Genomic DNA, 17,500 nt, shown 5'->3' with positions numbered 1-17,500 from the left:
GGATGGCATCAGGGGCGTAGCATAGGGGGGGCCGAGCAGGGCATTTGCCCCGGTGCCCAGGGGCCTCCTATATTGGTGGCGGGGGCCCTATTCTGACTTGGCAGGCTGTATGGGGGGGCCCTATAAGTGTCTTGCCCTGGGGCCTGTGTGCAATTGTTCCGCCACTGGATGGCATGAATGACAACGATGAGAGAGAGAGAGAGAGAGAGAGAGAGAGAGAGAGAGAGAGAGAGAGAGAGAGAGAGAGAGAGATTCCCCCCAAATATGGATTTCATTGAGCCATAATGTAGTAGACAGCTGGCCTCTCTGCAACGCGTGTTTTGTTGTGTTTTGTTGCGTCGCGACCCGTTGAGGATGACGAAGGTAGGCACTCGGCACGGTGACAGGAATGGAATGTGGTCTTAGAGAGGATGATGGAACTTCCGGATGAACCCCCTTTCTCGAGTTTAACCCTTCAGTTTCCTCTCCAAATCTCTGAGAGTCTCTTTATAGCTATTACCATTGGTACCAGGTACCAGCCCTTTTGACCTCATGTCAAGTTTAACAGCCATGTAAAACGATTATTATTATGTGCAGTCATCAAGAGTATATTTATTTTATTAGGTGTCGTGTCCAGATCTGTTGTCTCTTGTCGTCCAGTTGGGTCTGTTGTGGCGGTTCGTACTCGTACCCCCCATGACCACTGTTTCCGTTTACCGTGGTTAACGTTAAGTCTGTAGCTGGTTTTCTTGTTTTGTTTTGTTTTGTTTTGTTTTTGGGTTGTCTTCAGGAGACGCCTGGACCGACGGTGAAGGTTAAGTCGGAACGTCGTTGTTGTAGTCCGCAGCTTTGGTTGACCGCTCTCTTGACGATCTTAGTAAACTGTTACACTGCCTCTCTCTACAAACACCATGTTAACTTTGTTGAAAACACTCCCTGGATAGTAACCAACACCAACCAACCAACCAAGTCCAACCCTTGTTACCAACCTTTATTGACCTATTCACTGCTATTCTTGCTGGAGCGTCCCTTAGCGACACATAAAAAAGGCAACAGACAGTTAACAGAGACACGCCAGTGTAGTGCTCTCTTCATCAGAGTCCACCGAACACAACCAAAGAACTCACCCGTCTAGGATAAGCAGACCAAAACAACAGAGGAAGATCCCACTAATGTTTTGGATTTATGGTACAAAAAGGGGGGGAGCAGAGAGTTACTGACGTTCTGGTTGGAACATCTGAGAGCCAAGCTTCTGGATAGCCTTTTTTTCTCTCTGAGATAAATTTAAAAACAATTGCATTGTTTGCTTTTTGTAAATGACAGATGATAATATATAAATATTATATATATATTCACGTTATATATAATAAAAAGCATTATAATTTATGTTGATTGACCTCTGTGTTCAATGAAAAATGTAAATAGCTATGTGTACTGTCTTGTTTTAATTTATGATTATTGTTTTAGCATATTGCCATGCTTTCTGTGTCGGAGCCCCTCACTGGGTGTATGATATTTGCTACTTTTTTACTCTTTGAAAAATGTTTCAATTTTAGTGTCTTTTGTAAAGGAAGAGGAGATGTTGACAGTACAATTGGAACCTCATCAAATAAAAAAACAAACCAAAATATATGTTTGGAGTTATTGATTTTCTTCAATATGGAATACAGATGAGTCAATCATTCAGTTTACATAGAATAATGAATTATAGTAATCAGTCCTACTACAATTATGTCATGTCATGTTTTCATATGAACTTTTATAATGGTACATGTTTGTGTCCTCCAGTTGTCAATGAAGCTTTGTCAATAGACCAGTCCTAACACCCCCGTAGACTTTTTGGGCAGATGGGGTCACCGGCGGGCTTATTCACTATTTGCTGAAAATACTTAACTACAAACATCATAACAATATTGCTATTGACATTACCAAGAGCCTGAAGTAACAGAATAAGAGCCATTATAATTTTGATGAGGAAAGGTTGTAAACATAGGCTCTGTGCTAAGGGGTTAAACTGACCATCTTGGTAACTTGGTTAGGAGCCTCAATTTTATGACTTCATAACAGCAAACTGTTGACCAGACAGACATCAAAGAAGAAGACTTTCCCCTCCTCATCTCCATCGGCTGGCCTGAGATGTGGTGCGTGGGCTGGCAGGCTACATAACAGCATATGGCTTCTTCTTATTAATGTGACGCCTGAGGCACAGGTGACTCATGCCCAGTCTGCAGGGGTGCCAGTTGTCTGGGAGACTAGAGGCCCCTTACAAAGGAGAGAGAGAGAGAGAGAGAGAGAGAGAGAGAGAGAGAGAGAATGTGGGCACTGACTTCACAGGGGTGCACTGCAGGTGCTGGAGGGAGAAAAAATATGAAACTAAAAAGAAATATAATACAAAGACACAAAGTTTTGTTAGATACATAGTATTACTGAAAGTAAAACATGCAGTGAAATCAGGGTTGTCCGCCTGTACTGTGGGTATGATTGTGTGTGTGTGTGTGTGTGTGTGTGTGCGTGTGTGCGTGCGTGTATGTGTGTGAGAGAGAAAGAGCGAGAGAGAGGGTGGGGGGGGTGGGGGGGGGTTAAAAGTGCAATAGTGCCAAGTATAAAGCACACTGATAAATAACAACGGTCCGCACACTGAAACACACTCACACATTTTATACAGCTTTGTTGAAGGACAATGCATCAATAAAACGTTTGGGAGTGGTTTACTGCATCAAGTGTGCAGATCGTAATTTTAATACTGCATCTTAACACCTCATCCGCCTGGAGGCATCAGGCTGCTCTGGGTGGGTGTGGTTATTATGCAGGAGGCTTGGTGAACAGATTTTCCCCACAGCCAGGTGCTTGCCAGGAATGCATACAGTAGGGGGCATGTTTCACAGTAAATTCTGCAGTGTTCATGTAACACTTAGAGAGTTGATTTGACATCATTTGGACTTAAATTAACTCTTTAAGTGTTGAATTAACACCACAAAAGTGACTGTGATGTTCCAATACGCATCACATGCTCAGGTGTTGCCGGTGTATCTCTGTGGTCTGTAGCGGTGGTCTAACGGCAGAACAGACTCTGATTTGGCAAGCAGACTTGTTAAATTTATCCAGAAACTGAGGATTAGGGTATAAGGACTTCACAATCTGCGGAGGTGGTCCCAGTTTCAGAGAACGAAGTATTCTGAAGTGTTCTGTAATACAAGTGATTGCGTAATAGTTGAAGATTTCTCGTCCAATTTGTGAGGTCATTACTGTCAGCTGGTTCAGAAAAGAACTGGAACAAATTTAAGATTTGTACACGCGAAGGATTTTTACTCTCGGAATCTGGTATTTAGAGCTTCAATGTTCAATGTTACTGTTGTGTAATTCCCTGTAACTTTCCGCTCGGAGTGGACCCAAATCCCATAAGACGCACAGTTCTGGCACTTACTGTTGACCTCATATACATAGAAATGATACAGTGGAGACATTGCAATGACTGGGGCCTCCCCACTGCCCCTCCCCCCTCGTGGCCTCACCCCTGGTCAAAAAAAAGCAACAACAAAAAAACGTATACATAGGTTTTTCGTTCACAAACATTCATGTTGTGAGAAGGGGCAAGATGCTAAGCATTCAATCATGTGAGCTCATTTTTTGACCGTTTCCAACAATCAGAGGTTGAACAGTGCGCAGCCAGGGTCAGGGTCACGCAGCCAGGTATTGGTTACAAACTGTAAACCCATGTATAGCTGCTGATAAAAGCAGTGAATACCATGTTGTTATGGTAATAGTTTGGTAATTGCGAGGAAATAACATATTAATAGCACTAATAGTGATTAGTGGGGTCAGATTTTGCAATGTTGCCACCCACTCCCAGGTGCTGGGCCCTATTTCTCCCCCAGTCCAACCCTGTGCATTGATTACACAATTCCACAACATCCTCATTAGGTGATGACTGCATACTCTTGGGCTTTAAACACCACACTTCTTTCAATCTGAGTTAAACGGATCATTTTAATAACTAAGGGAGGTGTTCTTTTCATCAAGTAACAAGAAAACCAAAGTCCAACTTGAAAACTGGGGCATCAGTAAATACAAATAATCTTATTGAGCCGTCCGTACTTGTATGAATAGGCAGTCAAGAGTAACCAACACGATGTGTGAAAAACACTTAAATGGTGATAGCAGCTCTTGCTTTTTGCCATCTGCCAAAGTGCTGTACAGTGTCAGGCTAAGAGAACAGTAAAATGAGCTTTAAAAAAAACATGGTAAAGGCATCATGTGACAAGTTAAACTCGATTGAGTGGAAAAATAAAAAAAGGTGATAGCTACTATCATTTCTTTTCACTTTTCTCATTTCTCTCTCTCTTTTCCCCTGCTGACTGTGCCTACCAGCCAAACACCCCCGCAACCCTCTCGACCCCGCTGTCTGCAGTCACACATGACTTTATTTTGCACTTCCAGCCTGGGTTTCCTAGCAACTGGGCACCTGTCTCTCTCAGTAGCAGCAGTTATAGAGGAGGGAGGGGAGAGCAGGGGAGGAGAGGAGATGAGCGGGGAGGAGAGAAGAGAAGAGAAGAGAAGAGAAGAGAAGAGAAGAGAAGAGAAGAGAAGAGAAGAGAAGAGAAGAGAAGAGAAGAAAAATGAGAGAGGAGGAGAGGAGAGAAGAGCAGAGAAGATGGGAGGGGAGGAGAGGAAAAGAGGGGAGAGAAGAGGAAAAGAGAGGAGTTAAGAGAGGAGAGGGGAGACTGTCATGTGGTGTCTGGCCTTCGCTGGGAAACACACTGACCCTCTCTTCTCATTCACTCTCTCCTCACACACACAGACACACTCAGTCCTCACTTACACACACACACACACACACACACACACACACACACACACACACACACACACACACACACACACACACACACACACACACACACACACACACACACACACACACACACACACACACACACACACACACACACAGTCTCTCTCTCTCCCCACATATGTACGTATCACACAAACATAGACACTATCTCTTCATCAGCTCAACGCTTCCTTGTTACAGTATAGGACCTATTAGGAGTTATACTAAACCATGTGTATTTTAGGCTACAGCCTAGACATGACAACATACAAGAGACACACTTCATCAACTCAACACTTTCTTTGACGCAGTATGAGGGCAGGGCCGCTCACAGCGTTTGTCGGGCCTTGGGCAAAGTCATCTGAAAGGGCCCCCCATCCAATACATACAGTAATGAAAACCAAAATGTGGGCCCCTTCTCTCCTTGGGCCAGAGACAACGGATCTCTTTCTCTCCAGTATCGACTTCCCTTTTAGGTCTAGGGAGGATACAACCGTTTACTTTGATCTTTCATTTAATTACGAATTGTGAATTGCGAATTGTGACGTTTTCAAAGCGGAATTAACCATTATTCAGAATCAAAAATGTGTTTATTCTGAATTAAATGTCTCATGTAAACATAGTCACTCACTCAAATACAAACAACAAACACAGAAACATTCTCCATCAACTCAACAATCTGTTTGCAACAGTAGGCCTAGTTATTCTCTTAACTATGATGTATTATCTGCTACAGCCTAGACAAACTAACAAGCCATTGAGGGGCTTTTCGATAAAATAAAGATGGTGATGGTCAGTCGCATCATGTGTTGATTTCTATCTAGATGACATCACCATTGCTGTCTCCTCTGCGTCCCATCATGGCCCTTCCTCTGCAGTTCACGACCTCGACTGACTCATAGGGCAGGCCAGTTCACAGCCACACATCACCAGACAACCATCAACATCGCCTGAGCGAGATGGCAGCACTGTCAAAAACACCCACATTCAGGACCACACACACCAGTGTTGCCAGACGTGAAAATCATCATTTGATTTCTGAAACTCTAAAATTATCATACTGTAACAGGTGTTTTTGATCATACAGAGGACCAAATTATGGTATATAAAACAATCGTACAAATAATCGTACATCTGGCAACACTGACACACACTTCAACTTAAAGGAGAATTACAGCGAATTTCATGATCTGCCGCCGAAGTCACTACCGATTCTGGCCAATTTCAGCATGCAGTTGTATTGCTCAGGCAATTCAATTGTGTGCTGAAACAATTCTCCTATAATTCTCCTTTAAAACTACGACTGTATACAGCCCCTGACATCAGGCTACACTTAGGTAGATGGATGAAAGTAGGACGTTATGGCCCTGCCGTAGCCATCCGGTAGGGCACTCGCCTGCCATGTGGCTGACCCGGGTTCTAGTTCTGGCCTGGGTCCTTTGCCGACCCCTCCCTGTCTCTCCACCCATTCACTTCCTGTCTACCTCTTGTACTGCCCTGTCCATAATAAAGTCTGAAAGACCAAATTAAAATCTTTTAAAAAAAGAAAAAAAAAGAAAGTAGGACGTTATGGAAACAGGAGTACAAAGCGAGCAAGTTCATGTCTAGCAACCCCTCCACCCCAACCCCAACCCCCCCAAAAAACAGACACTCCAAAAATTCTTTAGGAAATGCACTCGGTTTATTACTAATCAGAACAGGATGTTGCCTCTTCCTCCGTCGTGTTTTCCTTCCTTAGTTTGTTTATCCCTGGAAATGCATAAAGCTTGAGGGGAGAAAGTCATACTGTACTGTAGGCCTCTCTGGCTCCTCACACCTGTCTCTCTACATACAACGTATTGAGGATCGAATTCTGGGCCCCCTCTCTCCTTGGGCCTGGCACAAGTGAACCCTTTGTCTCCCCCTGTCAGCTTCCCTGCCCACCACCACTGCAGCGGCGGAGAGGGAAAAGTGCATGGCTGGCAGAAAAATCTGGCGGTTGGAGACAGGGAGAGCGAGAGCGAGAGTGGAAGAGAAGCCAAACAAATATCAAAGGCCTCCCTATTTTAACGGGCGGTGAGGTTTTAGATGGTTTATTGTTCTATGGCAGACGGCCGCATTGCATCCACCCATTTTCCTAAACAGAGGACACATTCATAAGGTTTCGCCCCCCTATAAAAAAAGCCCTTTCCGTTGTTGTGTTTCCCCTCGTGGTAAGATGTGAAAGCGCACCCTCAAATACACACACACACACACTCACGCACGCACAAACACACACACACACACAGACACAGACACACACAGACACACACACACACACACACACACACACACACACACACACACACACACACACACACACACACACACACACACACACACACACACACACACACACACACAGACACACACACACACGCACCTTTGCTTGTTGGAAACTGCCCTGAACCGAAGCAAGCCCAGATTGCAAGCCAGATGCTAAAAATAAAGATGAGCAGAGCAGAGCAGAGCATAGCAGAGCAGAGCAGAGCAGAGCAGAGCAGAGCTGAGGCTGGTCCAGCAGAGAGCCACCCCTGCTATGACAGGATGAATAGACCCAGGGGCGCTCACAGCTTTGGTCAACCGAGCCCGGGACAAAGTCACTTTTTAAATATGTTTTTATGCCTTTTTTGCCTTTATTCCATCCTGACAGGAGAGTGGAGGATAGACAGGAAACTACTGGAAAGAGAGAGACTAGAAAGGATCTGCAAATGACCCGGGCCAGAATCGAACTCGGGTCACCGGCATAGTAACCCTGTGCACCTACCGTTAGGCCACAGCAGGGCCGAGACAGTCATCTTAATGGCCCCCCTCTGTTGATACATACAGTACAATTAAACAGGGAGCCCATATGGTGGGCCCCTTTTCTATGGACAACTGATCCATTTGTACCCTGACTGCCCCCACTCCCTTCGACTTCCCTGAATAGGCCAGAATGAAACTCTTGGCACTGCGAAACACCCAAACCATAGTGGTGCAGGTTTCTATTAGAACACTCTGTGCCAGAAAATAACCTACAAATAAAAGCTATAGGCTACAAATCTCAAAAAAGAAGAAAAAGGAGGAAACTGTGGCACTCTGGTTTCGTTGTTTGTTTGTTTTTTTAACTTTTCTTTAAGGCAAAAGACTGCCCTATACTGACTGCTATAGGCTACTTGGAAGGCCGGTCGAGAGATAAGTCCTGTCAGGCTACATTAAGCAATGTTTGCACATCTGTGGTCCTGCCTGGCCCGCGGTACTGTATGCAGTACTGTATACTATGTTGGCAAGTTGGGGCTGTACTGAGCGAAAATAGCTTGCTGTAGGCCACGCGGCCTGTATTATTGCTGGTTTACATACTGTACAACACAACAGTATGATTTACACCAAAACAAGTCATCACGAGAGAGAGGGATGTAGAGAGAGAGAGAGAGAGAGAGAGAGAGAGAGAGAGAGAGAGAGAGAGAGAGAGAGAGAGAGAGAGAGAGAGAGACACACACAGAGAGAGAAAGAGACACACAGAGAGACAGAGAGCGAGAAAACAAATCCATAACATTCTATTGTGTGCCGCATTATCTTTTGAGTTAGGCCCATATGATAGGCCTACTACTAGTACTACTACCACTACTACTCCCAACAACAACAACAACAACACAAAAGATGGACATTGTGTTTCTCAAGCAGACCTCAATGTTGATGCAATTAAACAAGCCAGCTCAGGCCCATATTATTTACTTCCATGTGTGCATGCCTCTTTGCCCTTAAGCACACTGCAGCAGTCTAACCATTGTAATGACCTTGTGCTGCATTGATTGCTTTTGTGGGTCTATGCGCTCGCTCACGTGCACTCTTTTTCATCCTTAATGCTCTTAGCCCTGTATGAGTGGTGCTAGGTTAATAGTGCATGTCAGGATATCACGAGGCACGGGCTATATACGTGTCAGTCCGTATTGATGTACTGGTAGCCTACATTTGACCAAAGGAAAATGTTTAGTCTGTTAGTCTGGGGGGAATAAAACAAGATCACAATGCATTAGTATTAGGCCTATGTGGACTATGGCTCACATGATCTTTGACTTATGAAGGGTAACATATATACAACACTGGTGCGACGATAGTCATATTTTTTCGACCTGGATTATGGTTTCACGTAATCTCTCCACTTGCTTCAGATTATATTCCACTGGTTAGGTCTACTACACGCTACACGGCACCATTCATTCCTGGTGTCTCACTGTATATCCTGGGGCGTCAGCTGACCTAATGTTATACCTGGGCACAGTAGGGCACCAAGAGATACAGTAACGTCAGCACGCGAAACGTGCGAGCAAAAAAATGTTTTTCGTTTTGCAGTTTTTTTTTTTTTTTAAAAAGCTTGTAAATGAATTACATTATTGCAAGTAGTGCATGTGCGCTGTTTTGTGCGCATTCTGTGCTAAACTTGAGCTAAATTTCAAGGTAGTTGGGTTTTTTGTGAAACTCATACCGGGACACAGCAAATCAATACCCAGGCACATGCCCCTGCAAAATAGGTCTGGCAATGCCCCTGCTTATATCCCTGCTGTTGTTTATGTTACTATACAGTGGCAGATCATGCAACAGTTTGGCCAGAGCCTCCTCTGCTTTAGGATATGGTGGTCAGTCAGTGAGTGTTTATTTGTGTCCATGTCTTCAATTAGAACACACGCCACTTACATTCACACACGCTGACAAGATCAAATTCTAATATGGATAGTAAATGTGGAATGAATAGCTATACAGAGCCGTTATACTACTACTACTATCATATATTTTGTGAAGGCCCAACATGAGTTGGTAGAAGGAAAATTCTCATCAAATCAGTTTGAGTAGACTACTCTGAGAGGTGACTGCTGACCTCTGTTGATAGAGCGTGGGAATGCAGATGAGAGCAAATTCACCAAAATGGAAAGCACTTCGGGGTTACAGTTCAGAGTGCACAAATTATCAAGTAAATTATGTAATAATTATGTAATACAATTAATGTTCTTTGGTCATTGTTTTAAAACAGTGTTTAATCCTACTGCAAACCATTCCTCCACCTTAATCCATTGCTGTTAGGCAAAACTGTTACTGACTGACAGTGGTGGACAACTCTATTACACCAAATTGCTTGGTTTTCATAACGTGTCGCATGTAGCAAACTCACAGATTGGGCCCTTGCCTGCACTCTGCATTTTAGGTTCCACAGAGAGGTTCTAGAACCCCAGATTCCAGGTTCTAGAGGTTCAAAGATCTAGAACTCGCTCTACACTAGCATTTACGAACAGCACAGAGGGAAGAGGGACATTTCATTAATGACTTGAAATATTTATTTAAAAACTGAAAAAATTAAACAAACCCACACACAGTTGTTTTTAGTATATCATCATATAAAGACACATTTTTTTTTGAAATTGTCATGTGAGTATTTCATAATTCTTCTTGACTAACTGAGAGGCAGTTTGAGAGGCTGGCTGGCTGGCTGAACTGGTAGGAAAACTACAGATGAGCCAAAAGGTGGAAGAACAGGCAAGATTTAAAAAAAAAAAAAACAGGTGAGGTGACCATACACAGAAGAAGAAAAAAACAATTAAAAACAGAATTAAATACCCAGTGTCACAACAACTTTACAAAAAAAAAGCCAAAGCAGTGCATAAAAACAGAGGGCACGTGGATTCGGATAGACAGCTTAAAAAAGTTCACTCATCGCTCAAAACACTTGGTTTCACTCAGTCGCTCTCACACACACAGGTGGCCATTATGCAAAAGCGCACCTAAACTCAGACCTTTAGACACAAATAAAACATTAGTGAAACTTCTGGGAGGGTATTTTACAAAGCAAGTTTGGACACTCAACCTGGACATGATAAGACTACAAGAAAGTAGTAAATCAACTAGTAAACGGGCCTTCTGGCTTTGATTTCTAGGTCAATGAACTACATGACCCATCAACTAGGAGAGTTACCACTTCACTGCAGGTTAAAAACTTATCAAGGTTAGTCATCAAACAGCTGATTAGAAAATCCACATCCTGGTTTTAGCTTAAGCTTAAGAGTGTGTATGAACCTCTCCCTCTGTCTAAAGGATGTTTCTTGAGGGCGGAGGCATGTCTGGCTGAGGTAAGTATGACCCTAGTATGGGTTGACTGGCAACTCCAGCAAGCATTGACGAAAGAGTTACAGAATCCCAGCTTTAGGAAGTTAAGGAACCCCACCACATGCATCAATCCAACCATTAGTTGATCCTGATGAGCACACAACCCATCAGATAGGAAGATGAAGTCGATTGAGAACATTCGTAAAGGTCCCAGTGACTCTTAACCTATTGATGCCTGGAGCGACATATACGCTGCATTCAGGCTCTTGAGATTTGAGTGTTTTTTATTAAAAATGTGGGTATGTTAGAGCTGAATGAACATTAATGGAAAATGCATGTTTTCTGTGTGTTTTAATAGGCAGGGGGCACCTTTTCCCAAAAAAGGCTTAGGCTAAAATGGGTTATCAGCGCAGTCAGACAGATGAACTGTATGTGGTGAACATGTTCAATCTTTCTGAAGCTGGGATTGGCACGTCTCAATAGCTGGAGTCGCGTTGTGCTGACAGACAGTGACGGTCTAAGAAGGCTGTTTGGCCCTGAAAGAATTGCTTTGAAAACAGTGAGAAGCTTAGTATTCAGAGAAAGCATGGAGGAATCTGCATTACTTTGCCCCTACACTCGCACGCACGCACAAACACACTTGTAAAGGTCCCTCAACGTCATATGCAGGTCTGAGGAATTAACAAGCCAGACTGGAAGCTCCAAAGAAAACAAAAGAAAGTGAAAAAAAAGCAGAGAGGGGGAGGAAAAAAAGAGAAGGGTCCACCTGCCTATATGCTTCTCTGCTACAATTCGGAGTTAAAGCTTTTTTAATTTAATTTTTATTTTATTTATTTTTTACAGATAAAGGATGAAGCATATGGTGTTGTCTAACTGTTCAGTTACAACTTCTAGTCTTCACTGAAATTATTTAAGTATGTGAGACGGTTGACCTTTATCACGCTGGAAGGCACAAATGTATGTTCTAATATTCAGTTATGGTCCGTCTGTGTGTGTAATGTGGTGTGTGTGTGTGCGTGTGTGTTAGGGTTACCAATGGTCCCTTAAAATGGGGAATCGTCCCGTGTTTAGCGATAAAAGTACGGGCTCCATGTTGAGCTGAAACGGGACACAGTATGTTAAAATGCAGGAAATTACATCTACATGTACATTTTCTGGGGGAGGAACCCCAGACCCCTGCCTCAATGAAGCGTCCCAGATTTTTTCCATTGGCAACCCTAGTGTGTGTATGTGTGTGTGTGTGTGTGTGTGTGTGTGTGTGTGTGTGTGTGTGTGTGTGTGTGTGTGTGTGTGTGTGTGTGTGTGTGTATGTGTGTGTGTGTGTTGTCTGTAGGCAAAATTAGAAGTAGAGTGCTATGAAGAAGACAGATGCCAGCTCTTTATTCCTCTCACTCTCAAATTAAAAAGAAAATAAAACATTCCTCATATACTGAATCCATGAACTACTTCCCTTAGTGTTGCTAAGGATGTTTCAGGAGTTTGTGCCTGCTTGCTTGCTGCACATCAAATATCCTCCAATTCATGAATTCAATCAGTCTTTCATATCCCCATTAACAGTCTTCTGTCCCAACATTAACAGTCTTCCGTGAACCAGGAGGGCTTTTCCAACACCATGGTTGCTAACGCCCTTAGCTTACTTTAGGGCACTTTTCCACTGCCAGTTTTCTGGTAGGCCTACAGCTCGACACAGCGCGACTCTACTGTCACTTTTTTGTTTTTTCGATTGAGCCGTGTCGTGCCCAATTGAAAAGCAAAAAGTGGCGGCCGAGTCCTGCTGTATCGAGCTGTAGACCTACCAGCAAACCGGCAGTGGAAAAGAGCCTGTTGTTGTTGTTAGCGATGCTGCTAACTGGTTAGCAATTGTGGTGTTGGGGAAACACACTCCAAGCTCTTCCGTTACTAAGGCAACCCGTCTTTGACTGTGAGTAGGCCTACTGCATGACCCCCCTACCCAGTCCACCCATCAATACTGGCAAGACAGAAATGACAAGTCATCAACAAACAGTCATATCTTAGCTTAGTCATGGACTTCTTCCTCCCCCCTCAACCTTTCGAGGAAATGCGTGTGACCTCCAGTCTGCCATATTATTGTGGACTGAGAAAAATGAACAGTGTAGTTAAAGGGCTCTAATACGTCATCCCAGAGCCAAGTCAAGAAAGAGTAGAAGTGAAGAAGAACCACTATATTTTTTTTTCAAAACAAACAAACGAACAAAAAAACATAAAAGCCAACCAAGATATCTGTTCATATAAAGTCATAGCCTGGCGTTGTGTTGTGTAGCATGGATCATCTCATCTCATGTCACGTTAGTTTTTTAAGTCAATCATTGCACACACAGATAACATGTATTACAAAGGAAGAGTGTGTGTGTGTGTGTGTGTGTATGTGTGTGAGAGAGAACGCGAGAAAGAGAGAGAGACAGAGACAGAGAGAGAGAGAGAGAGAGAAGTAAAGAAAGAGAGAAGACAGACAAATCAAGAGCTCCAACACAAGGAGACTATGCGTGTCCATTAGGTCATCGCGTCATAGCTGACCGTAAACTGAAGTCCATAGTGGGTCACGTGTGTGTGTGTGTGTGTGTGTGTGTGTGTGTGTGTGTGTGTGTGTGTGTGTGTGTGTGTGTGTGTGTGTGTGTGTGTGTGTGTGTGTGTGTGTGTGTGTGTGTGTGTGTGTGTGTGTGTGTGTGTGTGTGTGTACTGCAGAGGCATCTGACACGTCGTGGATGCATCTAACACATTGGCTCATGTCTCTCTCTTGCTCTCTGTCTGCAGAGTCCGTAGAGTCCAAAGCAAGGCCACTGTTGTGTGTGTGTGTGTGTGTGTGTGTGTCTGCGGAAATAATGAGCATGGTCCAATGTGTAGCAAAGCCGAATCGGGAAGGCTTCTAATGGTTCAGCCCGGTAAAAAGAGCAGAAACAAAAACAGTGCAATATTGTAATAAGTCTTGGGGGTGGGAGAGACTACCATCCATGGGTCTTCTCCAGCACCCTCTCGTTCCCCTTTTTCTTTTAAAAAATGTATTTTCCCTTTTCTGGGTCCGGTAAGAAAGGGGGACACAGAGACAGACACCAGACGTGGGGTAACCGCTGTGGTTGTCGTTGTGTGAAGCACTTTATGTGTGTACTGTAGCATCCAAAATGGAGGATCCGTCAGGGTCTCAGTGTAGAGTAGACTCCCCAACTTTGTGCACCGTGTCGTCAGCCAGCCATCGCTGACGGACTGACATATATAGTCATCGCTGATGGACGAGCCTGTAGTTTGGGGGTCACGAGAGAGGTCAGAGTTGAGGGGGTGAGGGGTCGTTGTTAGGCCTGGGTAAGGAATACAGGTGCTTGGGGGGTGGGGGTTAGAAGATTATTGGTTCACACTGAAGACCTCCAAACACACGTCAGAGGATCAGGGGCAGAAGAAGAAAAGAAATCCTCGAATAAATACAGATAAGGTGTCGACTCAGCAAGCCCGCAGTCTCTGGTAGTCTGGAAGTCTGTGTCCCGTGACGGTTTAGAGTAGAGCGGGCTCCTGTTCTGTCCTGTCCTGCCGCGGCCCACTACTCTCTTGGCCGTCTTTTGTTGCTTCCCTCATGGAAGTGCCCCATCTCCTGGGCGGCAGGGGAAAGGAGAAGGGTGTGTGTGTGTGTGTGTGCGTGTGTGTGTGTGTGTGTTTGTGCAGGCCCGCCGGCAAAGGGGGAACAAATGGGTTTGTTGTCCTGGGCCCAGGGACATACATTGTATGTATTGGGTAGAGGCCCTTTCAGATGACTTTGCCCCGGGCCCGGCGAAAGTTGTCGGCGGCCCTGTGTGTGTGTGTGTGTGTGTGTGTGTGTGTGTGTGTGTGTGTGTGTGTGTGTGTGTGTGTGTGTGTGTGTGTGTGTGTGTGTGTGTGTGTGTGTGTGTGTCTGTGTGGTATCCAAAAAGCACCGTTTTATTTGGCTTTGCATTGCAATGAGAAGACTGGAAGTGAAGATAAGAGGAGAATACTTCTGGTGTTGAGATGCGTGAACAGAAGAGGAGAGGAAAGTGGGTGAGCAGAACAGATGAACAGAGAGAGAGATAGAAAGACAGAGAAAGGGAAAAAGAAGGGAGGAGAAGAGGAGAGAGAGAGAGAAGTCCATCCTTGAAATAGCTGCTGTTGTGTGGCAGGCCTCAACCTGTTCCTGTTGAGAGAGAGAGAGAGAGAGAGAGAGAGAGAGAGAGAGAGAGAGAGAGAGAGAGAAAGAGAGAGAGAGAAAGAGAGAGAGAGAGAGAGAAAGAGAGAGAGAGAAAGAGAGAGAGAGAGAGAGAGAAAGAGAGAGAGAAAGAGAGAGAGAGAGAGATAGAGAGAGATTAAACATTAAGATAGTAATGAGAACACCAGACACCTTTTTTTAATCTCGGTAGCAGACACAGACGTGCCCGTGCACACACCTGGGGTTTCAGTTGGGAGGAACATTGTGTGCTCTTCTACTGTCTTGTGTCTCTGTGTGTGTGTCTCTCTCTCTTTCTCTCTCTGTGTGTGTGTGTGTGTGTGTGTGTGTGTGTGTGTGTGTGTGTGTGTGTGTGTGTGTGTGTGTGTGTGTGCGCGCGCGCACACCAGTGTGTGTGTGTGTGTGTGTGTGTGTGTGTGTGTGTGTGTGTGTGTGTGTGTGTGTGTGTGTGTGTGTGTGTGTGTGTGTGTGTGTGTCTGCACCCTTGCACATATGTGTGCGCACCTGTCTGTCTGTGTGTCTAATGAGTCTAGCCAATGTTTATGTTTATGTATCAGTAAATAGTGTGAGAGTGAGAGAGAGAGAGACACAGTGTGCTTGTGTGTCTCAGCTTTGTCTGTGAATACTGTGAATATTGTGTGTGTGTTTGTGTGTGTGTGTGTGCGTGTGTGTCTGCATGTGTATGTGTGTGTGTGTGTGTGCGTGTGTGTCTGCATGTGTATGTGTGTGTGTGTGTAGTATGTGTGTAGTATGTGTGTGTGTCTACCTACCCTCCTCCCCCTCCCCCCATCCCTCCGCTACTCCGGCCAGCTCGTAGTGTTTCTTCCTCAGCTCCCCCAGCCGCTCCCTCTCCTTCTGCAGACGCGTCTCCAGCTCCAGGACCAGCACCTGGGGGGCATTACAAGAGCACGGTTAGAGGTGTACCAAACATCTTCTATTAGAGCAGGGTTTCCCAAACTGGGGTGCATGCTCCCCTGGGGGTGCGTGGCCTGCCACAACGGGGTGCACGAGCTGGATTGAGCAATGTATGTTTTTATACAGCATTAATTAAAGTTAAGTAGAGTTTAAATTTTATGGTGAATTGTATGCTTGAAGAAACATCAAGTCTATTGGAAATGAAGATTCCCTAAATTACTCTGCATATTTTGCAATGATTTGTGCAGTGAAGCCATGTTTGAGTGGCCATAAGTACACCAAAACATTTGCTTAGGGGGTGCGCGAACCACATTGAAATGTACGCAACATTTGCTTAGGGGGTGCGCAAGGGAAAAAGGTTGGGAACCGGTGTATTAGAGTAATATACTTCAAGGCCGTGCATTTCCTGGATCCATGTGATGTCAGGTGAACTCCCCTTTAGGAGACCTTTGATTAGGAGACCTTTGGAGTCTTCAGGTTGTGAATGAATGGAGTTCCCTTGGCACTGTAGATGGCAGTAGCGCACATCTTGCGCACATCTTGTGCAAGCCGACACCACATGCCAAAGAAAGACAAGAAGGACAGCTCCCCCTTAGGAGACCAAATTTGAGCACACTCCTTTGCATTGGGTGGGCAGAGTTAGGGTTATCTTACTCTTAATAGAGGATGTTTGGGTGTACTGTGTAGGATGGTGGCCAGAGTAGGTATTGCAACTATGCTGCTGGTTGAAACTGGGCTGCCTATTGAACATGGTTACTCATGTAGTCATGGCTGAATTGTCCATAAGGGCCAGCAGCACAGTGTCCAGGGTCACCAACCGTTTTCAATTAGTGAGGGGGAACCACACGAGACAAGCTAAAGGGCAGATTACAGTTCTGCAACTGCGCCACATGCACGCACACACACACACAGGCACCCACGGACGCACGCACGCACGCGCACGCGCACGCACACGCACACGCACACACACACACACCTGTGCGTCCATCTCTTGTCTCTTGATCTGCGTGAGGGTCAGACTGGAGCTGGAGAAGTCCATGGTGTCTGTTGAGGACAGAGTTGAACAAAAACATAATCAGGACAAAACACAGACATAAACAGCAGCACATTATAAACCATTGATGCGGTCTTCTTTAAAAGTGCAGTCCCTAGAAATGTAGACAATGGGGAAACAAGAGGGAGACGGTAGCTAAGATGACTGATAACCCATTTATAGGGTCAGTCTTGTCTGCACATAGATATACACATAAGACTATGCACAGCTCTGTGTATCTCAGATGTGACAACAATGAAAATGAAAAAATGCAAGAGAGGAAGAATACAGGAGGAGGAAGGGGAAGATAAAAAAAGAAGACTAGTCTTTAAAGTGATACTGTCCCATTTTTGGATATAAGCTTATTTTACACCTCTCCCTCAGTTAAATGATTGGGTTTTACCTTTCTCATGTACTTTTAACTGTTCTCTGGGTATGGCAGTACAAAGTTTACCTTCAAGCTGGC

General features: G+C 44.7%; 1 protein-coding gene across 1 annotated transcript in view; it reads right to left on the bottom strand.

Moving 5' to 3' along the window:
* Window positions 1–11,912: 11,912 nt before the first annotated feature.
* The window catches only part of hip1 (huntingtin interacting protein 1), an 88,218-nt gene continuing 82,630 nt past the window's right edge, over window positions 11,913–17,500 (bottom strand). Inside the window, exons 29-31 of the mRNA XM_063205439.1 lie at window positions 16,978–17,045; window positions 15,857–15,974; window positions 11,913–15,056 (exon numbers count right to left, since the gene is read on the bottom strand). Of these exons, the coding sequence (XP_063061509.1) occupies window positions 15,046–15,056; window positions 15,857–15,974; window positions 16,978–17,045 (197 nt within the window). The 3' untranslated portion in view covers window positions 11,913–15,045. The remainder of the gene's footprint in view (window positions 15,057–15,856; window positions 15,975–16,977; window positions 17,046–17,500) is intronic.

The sequence above is a fragment of the Engraulis encrasicolus genome, chromosome 8 (assembly GCF_034702125.1).
Source record: "Engraulis encrasicolus isolate BLACKSEA-1 chromosome 8, IST_EnEncr_1.0, whole genome shotgun sequence".
Lineage (NCBI taxonomy): Eukaryota > Metazoa > Chordata > Actinopteri > Clupeiformes > Engraulidae > Engraulis > Engraulis encrasicolus.
This window is presented reverse-complemented; position numbering and strand designations above follow the sequence as displayed.